This window comes from Neopelma chrysocephalum, unplaced genomic scaffold (assembly GCF_003984885.1).
Source record: "Neopelma chrysocephalum unplaced genomic scaffold, ASM398488v2 Primary Assembly neopelma1_75, whole genome shotgun sequence".
In the NCBI taxonomy this organism is placed as follows: domain Eukaryota; kingdom Metazoa; phylum Chordata; class Aves; order Passeriformes; family Pipridae; genus Neopelma; species Neopelma chrysocephalum.
In genome coordinates, this window is record NW_020897736.1 from 9,053,016 (window position 1) to 9,073,303 (window position 20,288).

The 20,288-nt window shown below is 43.7% G+C and overlaps 2 protein-coding genes across 5 annotated transcripts in view; one reads left to right on the plus strand and one right to left on the minus strand.

The window, feature by feature from the left end:
* The window catches only part of FAM174B (family with sequence similarity 174 member B), a 74,046-nt gene extending 53,847 nt beyond the window's left edge, over nucleotides 1-20,199 (minus strand). Inside the window, 1 exon segment of the mRNA XM_027688519.1 lies at nucleotides 20,179-20,199. Coding sequence (XP_027544320.1) covers nucleotides 20,179-20,199 — 21 coding nt within the window.
* CHD2 (chromodomain helicase DNA binding protein 2) overlaps nucleotides 131-20,288 on the plus strand; it is a 91,719-nt gene continuing 71,561 nt past the window's right edge. Inside the window, exons 1-2 of one of the 4 annotated variants that reach the window (XM_027688230.1) lie at nucleotides 131-222; nucleotides 16,416-16,482. The gene's annotated coding sequence lies outside the window, so the exon portion shown is untranslated. Of the gene's footprint in view, nucleotides 223-3,534; nucleotides 3,637-7,288; nucleotides 7,384-11,934; nucleotides 11,954-16,415; nucleotides 16,483-20,288 lie in introns of those variants that run through there. The other 3 variants (XM_027688227.1, XM_027688229.1, XM_027688231.1) reach the window with 3 other exon arrangements.

Sequence of the window (20,288 nt, forward strand, 5' to 3'; positions counted from 1 at the left end):
TCAAGAGAGGTCAGTAAAACCTCTTTGGTCCCAGTTTCCACAGGTGCCTGTGCAAGACTTGCATTTATACACCCAGGTGAGAAGTTGAGGAGACACCAGCCTCATAACTCACCCTGGGCCAGACCCCAGACATGTGTCAGGAGGGACTGCCTTTCTCTCTAATGGAAGCTCTAACAGAAGCTGGAACATCAGGGGTGGAAACTGATGCAACTCTCCCAGCAGGTCAGAGGTCTCATTAGGTACATATTTAAAAGGAATAAATTCCAGTGCTGAGCCAAACCTCAGCATCAGAGGTGAAGTCAAAATCCCTGTGAAACCCAGTGTCCTCTGAGCATTGCTTTAACCTCTCACCTCCATTTGCTATTGACATTATTTCTCCATGGGTTTCTATTTACACAGGGTAGCATGTCATTCTTCCCAGGAAAAGTCAAATTTTAGCCAGTTGCAAGTCATGGAAGAGCTTTGCCAAATGCCTCACTGCATTGCACTGGATGACACAGGGAAAACTGTGGTTCCTGGGTGGAAGAGGAAAAGCCATGGTGCTGGCAGTCACCACCACAGCCATGCTAACAGCAGGATAAGGCTGGGATACCAATGTTTGTCTGAGCCTGCTGAGGGACCTCCCCATCTTCTAAAAGACTTGAGATGGAGAACATCAGACAAAATAACAGCTTCCCCTTACAAGCGTTAGCACCTGGGGGTGCTACACTGGCATTATGTGTGTCCTGCGAAGGAATATGCATCCTCTGGCACACTCCTCCAGAACTAACCAGGCAAGTGGGACATGATTCTCCACGAGCAGGAAGTAAAGCCTCATTTGCTGCAAATTTGTGTCCTGTATTACCAGACTCCACTGCAAAAATAATCTCCCCATGTCTCCCACCACACCCACAGCAAGCAGAGAGTGTGTGATGTGATGACATGCACACCAGTGAGCAGCTGAGAGGCACGTACAGCCCAGCCCAGTGGGACGGCAGATGGCTGTGCTCATGGTCTTCCCATCCTGACTGTCTGGAGGTCAAGTGGGGGAAGGAATTTTCAGGAGATCCTAGAAACTTCTCTTTGGCTCTAAAATGTGTCTTTCAAGTGTGGCTGGATGCAGCAACAAGCTTAAAGTGTTGTAGGAGACACTGTCAGATCGTGCAGCCCAGTGTTCCCATAGGAAAGCGGGATGGCAGGGTTGGGCTGGGCTGAGCTGGCTGCTGTCTCACCTGACTCCACAGAACCTCTACCTTCTGCATCTCCTAAACACCCTCTGCAAGTCCAGAGTTGCAGATGTCACTATGCCAGAACAAGCTCCTGTTGGCTGGAGCCTGAGCAGTTTCCGAACTTTGCCTTTTCTGGGGTAACACAGAAATACCCACTGGGCTTAGAAAATGTATAAATATTGAAACCACAAGTGGTGTAACTTCTTTGCAAGAGTGAAAGAGTTGGTAGGCTCCCTCCTATAGTTCCTCTTCGTGTAGTTCCTCTGACATACCCACCCCTTGGATAGTCATTCACTCCAGCATCGAGACAATGCAGAGTAAGCCACGGGCTCTTTCTCTTCCCCCGCTGATTTCACAGTGCATTTGGTGTCCTGGCTTTGGAGAGAGCTGTGGGGGCTGTTTTGGGGTCTGTGTGCACCACCTGAATCCTTGATGCTACTGGCAGGAAGCATCTTGCACTCACTCCTCTGTCCCAGTCCCCCATCCCCACTCTGTGTGTGCTGGCTCGTGTGCTCAGGGAACTGATCCAGCTGAAAAGTAGAGAAAAAAGGAAAAAGATGGATGAATCCATCCATCTGGCTGATGGCAAGACCACTTGATAAGAAGCATCTCCACAAGAGAAGGGGCTGCTTTCTCCTTGAGCAGCAGCTGATCTAAAAGACAGCTATTAAAAAACATCTTCCATGAGCACTCCTGCTTCCCTCCAGCCTTGGCTGCTGTTTCCCAACCTGGCAGTGCCCCTGCTCTGCTCTCTGGTGGTTTTAGCCAGGGCTGAGCTGGCTGGAAGCTCCTGGTGAGCTGTCAGCTAAATTAATCCTGCCCCAGCACCCTGGGTGGCTGCGTGGCACCAGGGGTGGTGAGGACATCCATCTTTTCCCTTAACACTACCATGGATTTGTGCCCAATTAAGATGACTGTTAACTGTGGCCTTCATTAGTAGGATTGACAATGGAAACTTTTAATCAAGTGTTTGGCTTGAAACACTTGAAAAGTGCAAATGGAAAAGGCAGAGGAGGGAAAGGATCACTTCTCCACTTCTCCATTTACCATGGGTAAGTTAACAAAACAAAAAAAAAACCTTAAAAAAAATTTCCCCTGAGTAATTTGAGTGTGATACAGCTGGATTTTAAAATTCAGGATTTAGGCGTGGGAGGGAGAAAATATATTTTAAATCTCCACTTTCTCTCCCCGGACAGATGAAGTTTAGCAAGGATCAGGTTAAGGTGATGACTGTTTTCCATGTTGGTTCTTGAGTGTTTCAGCCAGAACTAGATTTTTGTGTCCCATTTATAACAGGGCTGGAGCAGGGAAAAGGAGCTATAATGGAAGTGCTGACACCACTCCAGCACAGGGCAGCCCTACTAATGGTGCCCACGTTGCTGGAGGAGCCAACTTGGCAGCTCATACTGGGACAAGCCTGACAGAAAGGCTCTTTGAAAATAATTTACTGCTCCAAAAATAAATGCAAAAAGCCCAACCTTCTTCACATGGGATGTCTGGCAAAATTGCTCTTGGGAGTCCCAGGACATTGTCCAGGGCTTCCCCAGTGCCATGGGACAGGGTTAATTGCTTGAGGTGTGATGGGAATTGTTAGGTGTGATTTAGTAACACTCTACATCTAAAAGGAATGAGGAAAAACTAGCTAAGCCAGAATAACCCTGGCCCTGCTGAGGGCTGAGGGATGTCGGGTGCAGGAGTAAAGGCGTCTTACTTGTACTGTGTCCTTCTGTCCTGAGGAGAGCCGCTGGCCACCACGTGTCCTCCCAGCCCCACAGCCCATCCACCCAGGTCTGTGCCAGGCTGCTGTGGTCCTGCTCTCAACTTCCTCACACATTTTCCATGACTCTGATCTCTTTTGCCTGTGTGGAGTGGAAATACATTCCCAGGGAGGAGGAACAAAGGCTGGGTGCTTTAAGCCACCATGCTGTGGGCTTCGGGGTGTTTCTGATGATGTTTTGGCAGAGCTGCCTTTTTCTTTTCTCCTGTTGGAATGCACATTGTGCTACAAACCACAGGGCAAACAGGCAGCAGAGCAAACCTACTGCAGGTGTGGGCACAGGAGAGCTGGTGCTACAGAAAAGAAGTTGCTGTTTAATGCCATGTGAAAGTTCTTCAGCTGGGGACACCAACATTTATGTGATTTTTCAAGAAACCAAGTCCAAAGCTGAGTTTATAGCAGAGCTACACTCAGCTGTTTGCAGTGGGTAGAACTGTGCAGAAATCAGGAAGTTCTGAGTGTTGTTGAAGCAGAAACTTTTGTTCAAACCACAGAATCTAAAGGGAAATTAAAGGGAGCCTGGGGCTTGCAACAAGAAATTTTTCTTTTTACATAATGAGAGTTTCTCACAGCAATGCAGAAGTTTCAGCAGGGAGGTGACACCTCACCAGCAGGACCCAGAGCACTGGGAATGCCAGGGATGCTCAGGAGGTGGGAAAGTAATGGGGATATCAGGAGTGCTGGCAAAATAAATTCAAAATGTGTATTTCAAGTGATCTTCTACAGTTTGCAAAAGTGTAGGGGTTACTTGAAAAGCAGGCTATGAACAGAAGTTTTAAGCTCAAGCCATGTTAAGGTGAAAAGCCCCAGCACAGCTGGGCTCAGTGAGGCCCCTGACATGGTACAGGACATCCCTCACTGCTGTGCACTGCCTTGCTTTGGAAAATGTGTTTATTCAGTGGTAGCCAGTGCTGTGTTCACCCATTGCCCTGTGACAACAGTGTCCACTGTGTGGAAACCCATGTTGCATTAGCAAAGCTAACAAAGCCAGGGCATCTTTGCATTCCCTCCCTTGCATGCGTTGACTGAGCTCAAACCCTTTCACTTTGCCTCAGAGCACAGCCTTGGAAATGCAGTAGAATATTCCAGCAATTCCCTCCAGCCCAGCAGAGGCTGCCACGTGGGCAGGTCCATGCCTGACCACCGGTCCTCATGTCTTTATGTAACTCCATCCTCGGACAGAGATTAGCTTTCACCGGAATGCAGGTTTGCAGCTATTCCAGGGAGGCTCAGCAGGAAGCCTGGTGTGCTGCTGAAGGGTTTCATTTCATTTCTCTGTACAGCTTGTAAAAGGCTTCTTGGAAACCAGATCTTTGCATTTTACTTGAGTTCACTTATCTGCCTAAAGCTGCTTCAAGTTACTCTTTCCAGGCCATATTACATTAATCTTTAGGTAAGAAGGAGGCAGCAACAAGTACTGTGTATCTTTGTTGAGAACTCACCGCTTCTAATTACGTTCCCCCCTTATAGGCTTTAATATTGAGGACTAGAAAATGAGGTCAACCTCTATTAAACGTAATGACTTTCCCTATGGGGTTTGCAGTAAAAACAGCTTCACAACAAAGGTTTCTATTTAAGGGAGAGGAAGTTTCTGTTACAAAGAAATCCCCTGACTTGGTGCAGGGGCTTAATTTTCATTTGCTGGCTACAACAAAGTGAAAAGATTTGGGTTGAGACTTTAACCAGTGCTTATCTGAGAAAAAACAGGCAGGAGAGTTAAAGCATCAGGAAGAAAAAAAGCCCCGTTGCTGCAGGACCTGACCTAGAACCCATCTGGCAAACAATACCTGAAATTGCTGGCAGCTTCAGAGAGGGCAGAAAGCACAGCTGCATTCCTGAGCCACACCAGGGCCACCATGAGCTGCATGCAGTGAGCATGCAAGAGGACCAGCTTTGCCCTTCTCTTTTTGCTGCAGCCTGGACACAGCTGGTTCCCCATGGGTGCCCCGAGAACAGGTGGTGTGGTTTGTTCCTGCAGGAGATGAAATGAATCCTGTAATGGATACAGGACCTAATTTGGAACACTGCAAAGAGCACAGGTTGGTGCTGTGCCTTCTTGCCAGGCAGCTCCTGTGGCCGTGTACCCGGGGTGCAGATGATGCCCTGCCCAACTGGTAACTCTGCATATCTCTGATTTTCAAAAGTGCAGTGGCTTGAACGGGCTGTTTGGTGCTTCTGTAGCTACTTGCGTGGCTTTTTAGCTTGGTATTTAAAGCTAGGTAAGCACAATAATGTCTTAATAACTAAACTCTCTTTTACACCAGAAACTGGAGGTAAACATGGCCATAATTTGTAAAAACTGCTGTTGCTCTGATAACAGCCTAACTAGCAAAGTTTGCTCTTTCTTTAAAGGTGGAGCTTTTTCTTCCAGCAGCCTTGCAGGCAGGAATTTGCCAGACAGTTATTAAAACCTCGAGCCTGCCAAGCGCAGGAGGATTCTTTCGGCATCAGCTCTCGGCTCGCATTAACTGCACCATGCTCAGGCTGCCATGTTTGAGCTGCGTCTAAAGCAGCTCGAGAACGGGCACTGCCGATTGTTCGGCTCTGGCTGCTCTGCTCCCTCGCTTTCCTTGCAGCCCAGCTCGCTGCTTTGCACTTCCGATCACTGCAGAAGGCAGAAATACCACGCAAATGCTGTTTCACTGTATTAATGCCCCGGTGTGCGGTGACACACTGCAGACCTTGCGCAGGAAACACAGGATGACCCCGGGGCGCGCTGGGAAACAGGACTGAGGATCAACCTTCTCCGCCAACGGAGGTTCTCGCCCTTTAAGAAAAAGCCTGCAGTAATTTTCCATTACCCTGCACAGTCTTGTCTACGTGGCAAGAATTGTTTGTGGAGGCTGGAGCATCACGGGTGAGGCGCAAGCTCCAATCCGGCTGCCGTTGCTTGGCTACGCGCTCGGCATGCCGGCAGCACGCCAGGCTCCTGGGAAGCACCTTTGTTCCCCGAGAAGGGATTTGAGTTGTGTTTTCATGCCGAAAGCTGGGGACAAATGCTGATTTTCTCAAGCAGCCTGGCAGAGCTGGGCTTTCCATGAGCCAGCCAAAATGTTCAGTGATAATAATAATAATAATATGTGTGGAGTCCCTGTCCTGTGATGGTTTCTCTTCCTTTGCACAAGGAAATGTAACGAGCTCATGATGTTTGTTTGCTGTTGCACTGATCCTAACCAGCACTTAATCAAGGCAGCGCGTTGAATTGGGCAGAAATACTGTCAGCAAAATCCTCCCCCGCTCTCGTTGTTTCTATCTAATAAACCAGACGGATCGCTGTTGTTCTGCAACTTGATAAGCAGATTATTTTTTTTAATGGAAGCTCTGGAGTCCTGACAGGAGAGTCTCTCTGCTCGAGGCTGCCGAGGGTTGTCTGAAATATCTGAAATGTTTCAAATGCCACCAGCAGAATCTGCAGCAGCACGGAGGAGCAGGTCTGTGTGCTGTCCCTGCTCGCTGGCGCTTGGCAGCATGGCTGGAACAGGCTTTTCCATGATGTCTCGACATGGCTTCAGCTCCAGGATAGCTTATTTTATCTGTGTGAGGCTTGATACTTCCATTAATAAGAGAGCTCTGTGTTCCTTCTAGCAGCCCATGCTGTCAAGGACTCTCCCTGCACCAGCAGCCAAACCTACACTGATAATTGTTAAGCAAACAAGTGTGTGTTCCCCCTACCCCCCTCCGCTGCCACTTGCCTTCTGCAGCAGCTCCAGGCACCTTCAAGAGTATGAATAAACATGTCATTTGGGGGTGTGGAAATGTGAGAATTGAAAAATTTGATATAAAGTGGAACACACTGAGCATCAGCCTTAATTCTGCTTCATGAAGTATGAAGCCCAAGGGGAATTTTGTGCTTGCAGTCTCACATCCTTCATCACACAGATGAACAAACCTCACCCAGCAGAGCCCTGGCACAACTAGAGAGGGACCACCTACCCAGCGCTGCTCCTTGAGGGGCTCCACATGCATGGTGGCTTTGAGGTGTCTCTCCTGGGCACAAGCATAGCTCTGTCACCCTGCAACATGTGTCTCCTAACCACAACCTCTCTGAGGTTTACAGTTTAAAGATACTGGCTTCCTGCACTTTCTCTTGCAAATTAGCAATGTTCTCTGCTTTCTGGGCTCCTTTTTGGTCCTGTTTTCTCACATCCAGCCTTTCCACCACCTCCTCCTCACCCCTGGTGCTGAGGGCTCCACTGCTGCCACTCAGCAGCTCAGTTGATGCCACGACCATCTGGGGACCTGCACAGTGTTCCCCACCTCCTGGAGAGCCATGCAGGAAGGGTGGAGTTGGGCATGTAGCAGCCTGGCTACGTGCCATCTGTCACCTTGAATATACTTGTCCTCCATCAGTGAAGTGTGCTTTGTGTGATGGGAATGACTGAGCAGACATTTAGGATGGTGAGTTTCCGTATCCTTACGTCAGATTTTCCCGTATGGATAACTCGATGGTTAGAAAAAACACCTTATCCACACTACACAGTGCTTAGCTCTCTGTTCAGTGAACTTTTTGGCTTGTCTTATCTGTCTTTGGATTGTTTTATTTTTTTAAAGTAACCTACTGCCTCTTAGCAGTCTTAGAAAACCTTGGTATCTAAGAAAAGATGAGTTTGGCTCTTGAAAACTGACTGCTGGTAGTAGCCCTTTTCCTTTTCATTGTGTTTTCAGAAGTGAAAAGTGGAACTTCTGAACTCTTTAATTTTTTCAAGTAGGCACATATAAACACAGAGGTGTGCAAAGGAGGGTCTCTTTCAAAAATACATTTGCCCTGTGCTGTGTCTGCTATAACACACAACCACCACAGCTTGCTTCTGCTTGGGATTTGCTCTACACAGTAAAATGCAGAGGATCTGGTCTGCCGGGAGGAGGGTTTGCCTCCCTTGTTTGCACACTTAGGAATGTGGGTGAGTCCCTGCTTTGTTTGAGGAATGAAACCTTCTATCCCAGCTCCTTATGACTTTATTTGTTTTTAGAACTGCAGGTTACCTTCTGTTGAAGGTAACTCACACTCCCCTCGCTCCTCTGTGGCTCAGGTTTAACATCTGGTTTCACATTTTGTATTTCCTTCTTAAAAGCACAGAGATGGGACTGCATCTTCCTACATGTGCTCTGAAATCCATAGGATCTCACAGACCTTAGAGATCAGAGCAGGCAAACCCAGGTCCATCTCCAGTGAACAGGGCTGATTTCCAGTACAGCCAGTGTAGCTGTACATCCCTAATTAAAAGAGTGACAGTTTCCAACTACAAAATTAGAACAGTCTTTGGGGACATTTTGTTTCAAGAAGGCAAGAAAAGCAGAGAAGGAAAGAATGTTCAGGAAAGACACAAAAACCACAGCACAATTTTCTAAACTTTTTTTACCTTTCAACAATTTAAGCTTAGGGACCTGTGGCCATTTGGTGAATGAATTATCTGATTTCAAGGGGTTTTAAACGCCTCAAATGATATTCCTACCTTTGAAAATAAACTCCTTACTTTACATAGATGCTTAAGTATGAGTTTCAGTTCTTTGTTTTGTAGATAGAAAAAAATTACAAAAGACTCTTCATACATAATTTGCCATTTTCCTTGACTGCAATTTGACATCTAAACCTGATCTTTTTTCCTTATATAATAGATGATTTCATTCTTGGGTTTGGTTTTTTTTACACTTTTAAGTCTGCCAGTTATTCCCAAAGGCCCAGTATTTATATTTATTCCACAGCAAGCATGTGACTGGTGTGACTGAATAATTATATCAAAATGAATTTGGGTTCCTTTTGTTGCAAAATGTTCTAGGGCTATAGATATGTTTTGAATGCGTAATAAGCTCTGGGTATTGAGATTACAAGAGCGACTAACTGCAAAATTCTAAGGATTAAGGTCATGCATGAGATATTTGATTCTCCCTCCTGTGAGGTTCGATTGCAAGATACAGTCTGCTCCCACTAACTTCTTAAAATGAGAAAGCTTGAAAAATTGACGAGATTCTGTCAAATTTGCTTTGCTGCTAGTGGAACTGGAGGTGTTGAAGAAACGAGGACCTGTGAGGAAAGGAAGAAGCAGGGACCAGGAGGGTCAAAATCCCTGCTGGCTCACAGCTTGGAAGTGAGGAAAGACACCAAGATGACTCTTTTTTTTTTTCTGCCACAATTTGATCCACTATAGAATTCATTCTATCAGAAGGGGCAGCTCTTCCCCCTCTTTGTTGCTGTGACTGCAGCAGTGTCTCAAGACTGTGGTTGGGACCAAGGTTCTGTTGTGCTGAGCCAAAGAATGTGTCCTTGAGAGAAAAGGATGCAAAGGGAAGATGGGAGAAATGTGAAGAGCAGGCTGGAGGTCATGGGGGAACCACCTTAGTCCTACGGAAATTCAGTGGTTTGGATTTTTTCCCCCCTGAGGTGGATGTATGATCAGGCAACATGCCACAGAGGCAAAACGGGTTGCTCTCTGTGAGCCTCACAGTCCCCAAGGCCCTGTAGACCACTGCTCACCTCCCCATCTGCCAGCTCAATTTTTATTTTTAGTTGTTGTTGTTGTTGTTTTCTGGGAGTTTTTTGTTTGTTTGTTTTTTTACAGAGGTAGCCATTCTTCTGCTTGAATATGCTCCGAGATCACAATTTTTTTTTCCATAAGCTATTGAAAATCATCTGATGGGAATAACTTCCAGTGACTGATTCTGTCATACAAATGGGGTGTATCCTTATGGAGAACAAACCACTCCATTTTTAAGTTAAATACGGATCAGCTGCATGCACTCCCTCTCCAAAAAAAGCTGTGGATTTTACAACTTCACCTGGTTGCAGGCATGATTAGTCCCTTCTGTCCTTCATGCTGTCTGTAACTAGGGCATTGCTGCTGCCTCACTGCCTGTCCCAAGGGATCTGGGTGGTTGTGCAAAGGGGATTGGGCTGAGGAAGGGGTGGAGAAAAGCAGCTCTCAGCCCAGGATATATTTAGTGAATGCAGCTGTGGGAGGCAGCAGGAACAAGAGATCTCTTGTATTGCCAGAGCTCTGACAGCTCACATGCCTAAATAATCTGCTAGTTTTTTACCATTACGTTTCCACCCACGCTCCCAGTGTTTTTAATTTGAATGTAAAGTTATACTTTAATGTAGTCGGAATCCTTCTTGGAGCTTAAAAGTGAGATGAGTTACAGTGTCAGTCTTGCTGTAGCCCTTCAAGTGGGGCAGCACGCAACTTCCATGGGCACTGGATTTTCTCCATGGCAAGCAGAGAAATTTGACTTCATTTTCGTCCGTTAGGGAGGGTAGTGATGTTGGAATATGCCTTTCATGTGCACTGCAGTACTTGCTTGGGCTGGAAGCAGATCTGCTGCACTACTACAGCCCCTCCTAAGCAAATAAACTCTGCTTCTTGCCAGGGCTGCTGAGCTGGGGTGCAGAGCCTGCTTCTGCTACCTGGGCACTCCATTGTGCTGTGCAAACTTTGCTGGTTCTTCTGGCATCCCTGGGAGTCTGATCCAATATTCACTGGTACGTCATGGGATAAAAAAGGAGGACAAAAATAGGTTGATCAACCCTCTGGGTCAAGCGGGAGCATGTTACTGTTGCTGTGCATTAGGACTAATTTGTCTGGGCTCTCTGGCCATGTTCAGACTTGCCCCCAGAGAAAAAGATCGAGGATGAGAATTCTCTGTGTGTCTTCTTCCCTGGCTTGTTCAATGGTGCACAACGAGCCATGAGCTAGACTGCCTCAGGCATTAAAAGCTTATGACAAATTAAACTGCAGAATATAAAAAGAAGTAGTTTTTTTGGTCTTGTTCTGATGCAGTTAAGGGGTTGGAAAACCAAAACTGGTGCAGGGAGGTCCAAAGCATGGCTTTGTGTCTGGAGACATCACATTTAGAGGGAGACAGACTCTGGCGTTGCTTTCCTAAAGTTTGTCCCACCTTAATGGTATTTTTCCACCCACAGCAGCATTGCTGGGAGATGTTGCAGTGACACATCCACCCTTCTCTGCCAGGGCAGCATCTTGACCCTTCCCACTCCACCATGGATTTACCATTCCTGTGGCAGGGACTTGTCCCCACCTGATATCCGTATCAGAAATGCAGCTCCTGTGGGTGGCTTTCATGGTTCCACCACAGACTGGCACAGATTCTGATCCAGCTTTGAAAAATTGTGTGGTATATGTGTTCTGGATATAGCTGTCCCACCTTTGCACACTGTGACCCAAGGGAGTTTCAGTGGCCAGTTTGTGTATCAAAAGCACTTAGTATTAAAGTGTAGCAATTTGCATCTGGGCACAAATCTGCACGAGCTCAATGCCCTGCGTACCCACACAGGCTTTTCTGTCTCAAATCCTGCTGATTCTGTGCCTGGGACTGGATTTATTTCAGCAGCTAAATGGTTAACTGGAGAACTAATTGGCTCTGAGAGCTCCAGTCCTTTGCAACAGATTATTGGCATGCTGGTAGGAGCAGCTCCCTTCCTTCCCTTCCCCCTTCATTATAAAAACATGAACTGTAGAGAAACCAAATACCACATGGCGCCCTGCGCCCAGCCCGTCAGTGCTCCCAGCTCGGTGTTCAGCACAAAAAGTCCCTTTATATTTGGGAAGCGGAGGGAGAAAATTCTGGAAACGCAAGAACGTGGCGATAGCGGCTGAATCAGCACATTTATTTGTGCTGATATTTATTTATCAGTGTCCAGGCGCTCGACCCCACAGCCCCACACGCCCATGGGCCCCACGCCAGCGTGAGGGGAGAATCCCGGGGGTATCCAAAAGCTCCACATCAGTTTATGGCTTTGCAGAGGGCTCTCAGGAGTCACCGAGGGGCTGAATGTAAAGAGAGAAAAATGAAAGCTTTAGGGGGGGAAAAAAAATAAAAATTGCATTTCTGTTTTCCTGAGGAGCTGTGGGTGTTTTTAGGCAGCTGCCTGCAGAGGCCGTCGCCATTTCGTGAGGCGACATTAATGCAGCGGGAGGAGACATGTTGTGCTGTTCATGGAAATTCGGATTTTAAGGTTTTTCTCCTTGGTTTGAAGCTTCTTCATTCTTCCTTCGCCCTCTTTCAGTCCAAAGGCTTTAATCTTTAAACTTAAGGGGAAAAAAGTAATAACAACAAGTGAGGAAAACTAGGGGGAAAAGGGAAAAGTTCTTTTGAAGGGATTACAATGTGCAAGCAAAATCAGGTCTCTATCCAGGAGAGAAAAAAATATTAGAGGTGTAAATTGGCTCCAAAAATGCCCCCAAGGGCATAGGGAGGATAATCAGGATGACAGTGTGGCTGAGCACTCAGCATCCCGGGCATGGCCCAGGTGTGCAGGGAAAATGCAGTTCATCAGGCATGTTTTAAATAGAGAATTTGTTTCTGGTATAGAAAGATACCTGACTGGTCTGTGCACGCACAAAACCAGCCCTTTGTGACTTGCACGAGCTGACTTGACTTCCAGGTTTTGAGATACTAGTTTTGATCTAAAAGCCCAGACTATTGCTAGTGCTGCAGAACTGCTTGTTTGATCAAAGGAGAAAATAGGGATTGTGGCAGGAGCGAGGTCAGGCAGATCCCCTTCAATGCAAAACTCCTAGAGCAAACTGCAGGTTTCTGTTAAGGGCCTTCTGTATTGGAGTTGACTTCTTCCACTCCAGGACCTTTCACTTGCAAAATACATTATAGGGCTCATTTGTTTAACAAGTCTCTGGGAGCTGCGAGAGAGAGAGAATTAATGCTGGCATTTGGAAATACAAGTGATAGTGCTGCATTTGATTTTGGTTTCATGTCATTATTTTCTGGTTTCAGAGTCAGAAAAAGCTGCTCATTTATTTTTCATGTAGCTGTATTTTTTTTTCTGACTTCTTGAGGAGGCAGAGCTAATGAAATCGTGCTGCAAGAGGCCTGAAGCTTTTGATCTGATGTTCAGTTTCAACAAATTTCACTTCTGGAGTTTCTGCACTTTGGGGGAGGCTGCAGGTTATAGAAACGAATTAGTGCATCTGCTAAAGGAAGAACTAGAAAATGAGTGCAAAGGGTCTCTGCTCACTTTCCTTGCTGACTGGTCAGTAAAGTGCAGCTCAGGAATATCACAGCCTCTGCTGGAATATGGTGTGGGATCAGGAATGCTGCAGCAGTGCAGCACAGTTGGGTGTGTGGCTGCCTACTCTTAGGAAAGCAGCCATCGTTATTTCAGCTGCTCACGAAAGACTTGATAACTTCCAGCCATGGATTCAAATCCCAAGTAAGTTTGCAAGGAATATTAGTCATATTTAAACCCAAGACTAAGTCAGATTCCTCCACATTAGCTGCAGTTGGATTTTGCAAGGTTTCTGATCTCCTCACTCTGGGTGTGAAGGTGTTTCCTTTTCAAGCCTGTCACTTGAAAATATTTTTGTGAGACAGTGATTCCTTCATTACAGAAAAGCAATGTAGAGAAACCTCTTTGCCACCCCAAGATCATTATTTTCTTGATTGCCCTCTTGTACTCTGCTAAGGTTACATTACATCTGCAGGTCAAACGTAACATGAATGCAGCGTGCACTGATCACATATAGCAATATATATATAGTAAAGAGCTTTAGTGTGAACTTCATGCACATCCTTGGTTTGTTTGTGTAAGACTGTGTATTATACAGATAATATAAAGCATAAAATAGTTTTCATATATAAAAATTACTTTTCCAGCATGTACTAATGTGCCTTTCATAACCTCCTAATTAGGTTATGTTTTCTCCTAAACTTAATTCCATTTTATTAACAACAGTTCAGTAGACTTCAACTTCATTTTTGGTTCCAATTTTCATTCTGTTCAGTGTGTGTGTATATATATGTATACACAAGAAGATAATCCTTTATTAATCTTTTGAGCAGAACACTTTTCTTTCGTACAGCAAAAGTCCTGTCTCTGAATGTTCATTATCAGCACCTGATATGCTAGCCTGGAGCACAATATCCTAATAATTGGAGTTTAAGGAAAAAAAAAAGCCGGTTATTAAAGTTACAGTGTTTCATTTTTGTGCATGTTATGATTCTAAATTATTCAAGCATTTGACTAGCTCCTACACATAGAAACTTATGTCTCCCATGCATTTTTCCACCCCAAAGTGTTCTGTGGTTTCCTCTGTCTTACACACTGTGTCAGAGTATTCAAATGCACTGTGTAGTACCAGTAGCGTGTGGCACATTACAAGAAAATTTGAGATAGTTTCTCAGTTAAATGCATTTTATTTTGACCTATTTCCTTCCACTTGAGTCTAACATTTGGTCTCTTCATAGCCAATATTCTGTTTTATGGAAAGGTTTTAAAATTTTACTGAAGGAGATGAGTAAGAGGTGGAGTACCCAGGACAACTTAAATTTATATTATTCCTTTTGACATTATTATTAAAAACAGGAAAGAAGAAGAAATGTTGGGGAAAATACAGGGAATGCTGATGCAATTATACCTACATGTGCAAAGCTACAGGCTTGCTTTTACTCTTGAAATTTAGACCTCTGCTTCACATTCTCTTTCCTTCTACAGACTGGGATAGTTAATTTCAGTTGCATTTTCCAACTACTGACATACATGTTCGTTCCTAAATTCACTTCATATGCTTCCAAATCCTTAGGACAACATTCACTTTAGACACACCAAGAAAAACCTGGAGTGATTCCACTGACCTAAATGTAATTACTCAGTGCTGAATTAAAGGCACAGGCGCATAACTTAAGACCCATGTGTTTGGAGTAACAAGAAGAGATCAAAATCTCAGCTTTTGTCATTAAATTCAATGTTTCTAGACCTTAATCCAAGACACATTTGTAGAGAGAGGTGATAGCTTCTTTTTAGATGCATTATTAAATCTTGAAGAAAATAAGTCAGTTCTGGGCCTGTAGAACCCTGTTGGGGTCTTCCACTGGGTGAAATGGCCACGAAGGTGGCAGTCAGATTTTTCAGGTGGTGATTAAGTGCTGTGGATGTCTCACCCAAGTCATCTTGCATTTCCTCTGCTGCTTTAATTGCACAAAGAGCCATTGACCTCATTTTGTGACAGGACTGTACCAACAGTGTTTTCTTGGACTGCTTACGTTTTCTCCCAGCTCACTGCCTAATACTAATCTGTGACTAAATATTAAAAAAAAAAAGTGAGCTGTGAATGGTTTTAAGCTAAGACAAGATTGTCACTGTTAATGGCTTGGTCAGAGAGAGAGTATTTGTTTCAGCATGTAAATCTCCTTCCTGCAACAGTTAAAGCTGCTAAATCTGGAGTTTAAGTGGCCGACATATCCAGAGCTGCTCTAGTCCCTGGGCTGATGAGCTCTCCCAGCTGGGTAAAGCTCTGTCAGGAGCCAGTTTATAGTGAATTGACTCTAGGAAGAAAATATAAAAGCTCATGGGAAACATGAGCCTGACACAGGAGCTATTTCTTTTCAGGTGGCATTCTAATCTAAGTGTGCGGTGAATCACTACAGCAGAAATTGACTGGACCTCACATCTAACAAGTATTGACAAATATGAAGAAGTTTGTTTTGAGTTAGTAATATAAAGGGTCTTTTATATATATGGTGCATTACAACGGGGTGATTCAGGGCTTTCTCAGACTGTCTATAAAAATAAAAAAATTATATGCTTGTAAGATTTCAGAAGAAAAGGTACAGTTTCTTTTCCCTGCATGTGGCAATTGGCTGAATAATGCATCATTTTGTCAACTCTTATAGAGCAATCGATAAATGCCCTACGGTGCTCCCTGCACACAGGAGACAGGAATGAAGATCATTATGGAAACAGGCTTGAAACTTGCTTGAAATAAAAAAATCCCAGTTCTATATTTGTGGTTTTGGAGGCCTGGGCTGTTTTTCTCTTCATTCTAGAGTAGCTGTAATTCATCTTGTTCGATTTGAGTGAAATTCATCATGTTTCCAAGGCTAGTATGAAACCCTTTGCTTCCAAAACTCCAAGGAGATTTACCAAGAAAGTATAGTTGTTGTTATGTTCATCATCTAAACTTTCCAAAGTCTCCACTAGAACTCAAATGGAGAGTTGGTAGAAAATGAAAACTAGAGCTTATAGTTGGGAATTTTTTTTGTCCTTGATTTTAATTGTTAACACATATTTGTGCTAAGCCTGTTTTCCCTTTTCTGATCATACTCCTCAAACACTTAAGCAATCAAGCTTTACTGGCTCGGTTTTTCAGCAAATAAATTTCAAGGATGGACAGGTAAATGCCTTTGGAAAATGAGCTTTAAATGTGCATAAGGAAGTAATCATGTTAGAATTTCAAATATCTGAGTTTAAACTATTAATTTGTCTATACTAAAAATGTAATTTCACAACTACATTTGAAATCCAAATATTCTGAAGATTCGACTTAAAAGTTATGAAATATTCTGACTCTTTTTGTAACAATTCTGTGGCATATTGGAAAATGGGAGAACAGTATCTTTATTTTGAAACACAAGATTGGGTATGACTCTCTTAATCGTGCCAATGCTTTTTTTTTTTTTAACAGACTCTTGATAAAACAATGACCACAGAATACTCCTGTAACTCTTCAGACCGTGTTTACAGCCAAGACGGTGAGATAAAGAACACTGCTTGCAGCTTCTACCTTTTAAAGTGATTTTAAACCCTACCACTGTTACTAATCCTTGCATGCTCCCAGTCCTGCAAGTTTCCAAGCAGTGAATTTCATCAGTGCAGAGCAGTTAAAGTGTGTAAGTCAAGTCACAGCACCTGCCTTTTCATGCTGTACCTACCGGCACTGCAATCCCTGGGAAGGTGCACTTTAGTTTCTTATTTGCTTTCAGAGGTGATTTCAGTAATGAGCAAAGTTGCATCATTCTTTTTCGTGTGAGGAGACATGTAATACCTCATTAACACTTTTATCAATTCCGGTGTCTAAGTAGGTACAGGCAAAATAGTCAATCAGTGTTTTTTCTACCATGTCCCAGTCCCCTTATAAAAGTTTTTCAAGCCAAGCAGAACAGTTTGTTATCTAAAAGCTTACCTTGAAAAAACAGATCACTGCATACAAGTAGCAGGGTTTAAAAAGGGGGGGGGGAAAGAAACAGATTTGTTGTTCCAAGAACAATGATTTACATTAAGAAGCAATTAAACATATTATTCCAACCACCCCTATTCTTTAAGTTTGAAACAGTCTGGAGTTTTAAAGTCTCAGAAGATATCATCAAAATAAGGACTACTGTGTCTTTCTGACTTTTCTTACACCTCTAAGGCTGCCATTTAAGGCAGTAACTGTGTGTTAGAGGTTGACCAAATACAGCATAAATATCTTGACTGAGATGATCTCTATTTCTTACAGTTAAGATGGCAACAAGGGATAATTTGAAGATGATCTGTAATAAGAACAAAGAACTTCAAGTTTCAAACCTCCTTAAAAAAGTGGACCCGATTTCCCCCCAAAAAATGTGTGTACATTCCTTAGTCGAGTTAATTTAAAGTGTGATAATCAATCCTCTCACTAAACAATAGTTGCTGTTCTGTTATTTGTCTTATTGTACACAGGAACTCGTGCAAAACTGAAACAGCAATGTGGGTCGGTTGTTAAGGAGCTTGTAGATCTAAAATTTGAGCTCAGGCCACAAGATCACATGTACAGGAACAGAACTGATTCTTTGATGCATTGTGACCAACAAGTTAAAAATTTGCTTAGGAGAGATCATTAAATCCCACAGAATACATTGATTCCTTTTTTGACTTCCACTTAGTCATTATACTTTTTATTAATAACTTATTTTTCTTTGAAAACGGGAATAAAAAGAGCTGAATCTTTGTTAAAGTTGCTTCATTTTGAATAAACTGAAAAAAACACTGGAGTTTGGCTTAGACTGAAAGATTTTTTCTTTACCATATGTTTATGACACTGATAAGAATTTGTTTCTAATTACTCATGGTAATAAATCTTTTTCTTGCTGCACACAAGGTTCATCATTCTGAACATGAGCCCCATAAAAGTGCCAGCAAACCCCCCATATTAACATAATCTCAGTTTCCAGTGTTAAATCCTAGGAACAAAAAGGGCATATGTAAAAGTTCTCTCTCTATGTTTGTAGATGTGTTTGCAATTATTCATTACTGGCTGGAGCAAAAGTCTGGATTTGAATTCCAGTTCCAGGCCCCTGGCAGAATGAACAGCACGAGTTCATTGCTAGAGCTCAGTTTTATCCTTGCTGCTGCTGGGTTTGTTGCTTGTCTTGTGACAGGAGGAAAAAGCTTTGGCTAGGATCAATACACCATAATCATCTCCACCAGTCCCACAGGGAAGGTGGCTCCATGCTTAGAAGGCAAATTTGTATCTACCTGTGCAGTTACTCTGATTTTAATAGTGAATTACTGAGGAAGGAAACAGAAGGAGAAAAAAGCCCAGCTTGTTTGTTTGACCAACATGTTAACATGTTACACACAAAAACTCAAAATAGAGCTCTACATGATTTGGGACAGAGACAATTTTGAACACAAAGTTTGCAGGAAGTTAAATGCCTCCCACAAATAGCTCGCTGTGCTCAAAGGGTATTTGATGTCCTGTTTGCGTAGTCTCTGTCGAAGCAATCTAAAATATTCTGTTTCATTTAGGGCCTAGGAAATTGGCACTGATTTCTCCTGAAAAGTGAGAGTTTTGGTTGAAGAAAAGCTTGGTGACACTGCACATCTCTCAGTCTTGCTTATACTCCTGTTTTCCACTTCAAAAGGCAGATACCATACTTTACTCTTTTGTCCAATGTTTGCCTTTCCACTATATTTGTGTCTCTAGAGAGTTGTGTGCTACCCTTGCACCCTGTGTATCAGGAAGAACAAGCTGCTTCACCAGGCTTTTGGTATCCTCTGGTACAGAGGACACGGTGGGGCAAGCAGGGAAGGGATGCTGCCCTGTGAAATCAGTGTGCCTCTGTATGTTGTCCCTAAGGGATAATAACACTGGGGCTAGGGGGGGAGGGAAAAAGGATTCTAGAAGAAAATACCAGAAAGTAAGGTTATGTGCCTCTATCTGGAATTCCAGCCACAGATACAATCAGAGAAAATAGTTCCCAAATTAGTAATGGAAACATTAAGTTGTCTCGTTAGTATCAGAGGTGTGGTTCATAAAACACAGCTGAAGTGTTTGGTCTAATAATACACAAAGAAAGAAAGTGTGTCATCTGAAAGAGGAGGAGTGAACTGTATGGAGGAAATTGCAGTATAGAAATGCCGAATTTAGAAGAAAAAGAATGGGGTAACTGCAGAAGTAGTAGGAGTGACAATTTTGTTCCACTGTTGCATTAGGAAGAAGAATGCAGACTGTTACTGGTAAGGAACAGCAAAGCTGCGTGAGGAGAACCATGGCTCTGGAAAGAGTGTACTTGTGTTCACCTCCATACAACTCGCTTGGAGCCAAGAAACAGAGGAGGTCATGGATACTCCTGTAAGGTTTTTCGGAGCTGCTTTAGGCTTTGGTGCGCCAGGAAGCAAAAGAGCATCACTGAATACATTTAACTCCCAGTAATTTTTTGGTTACATGTAGCAGCAATGGAGTAAGGCACTTCCAAAAACATTTCTGTCTGTAAATGTACATGGATACATTTTTTAAAAGAGAAACAGTCTCTTATACTAGACAGTCTGGTATAGTTAGAGAAAATCAGATAACAGTCTGAGCACACAGGTTAGGTCTTGTTTGGTTATAATCTTAAACTCTCCTGACTGGAATCACACTACTCTTACAAAGTGCAATTATGTCTACAATGCCTGATCTCTTTTCCCTCTTTCATGTGGTTACTGCAAGTGATCACACTCTATATATTTTTCTAGAAATGTACTTCTGTTCTGTGGAGAAACAATAGAAAGGCTGGAAATTTTACATGGAATTCCAAATCTTGGTCCGTGCTACGAAGTTGTACCTTGCAGGGTCAGCTGAAAATGCTGACATCAGTAGAAGTGCTGTTGCTGCACCCTGCTTTTATCTAGTTCCTGCCTTCCCCCTTGTTTTCACTGTTGGTGGTTTTCCAAGGAGGACGACATCTGGATTCTGTCCATGCAAGCACCTTTACATACAGTTACATGTGAGCACTTCCACTGAGAGCAAGAGGATTGGCTTTTGCAGGAATCTGAATAGCAATGAAGTTGCAGAACAGGCCTCCTGCTCTCTGTAGACCAAAACTTCAATTCTTTTTCTTGTGAGGGGAAAAAAAAAGACCTTTTGCCCTTTTTCAGTGAGAAGCTGCGTCTGCTGTTTTGTTCCACCACCGATTCCTTGGCTGGAGGCTCCCATGCTGTGGTACCTTTATGTGGGCCTCCACCATCTCGCCTTTGAAGACGGTAACACCTTATCCCACTGTCTACAAGCAGTAGATATCCCCTGCTATCCTATACACGAGGTCAGCTTTTCTCT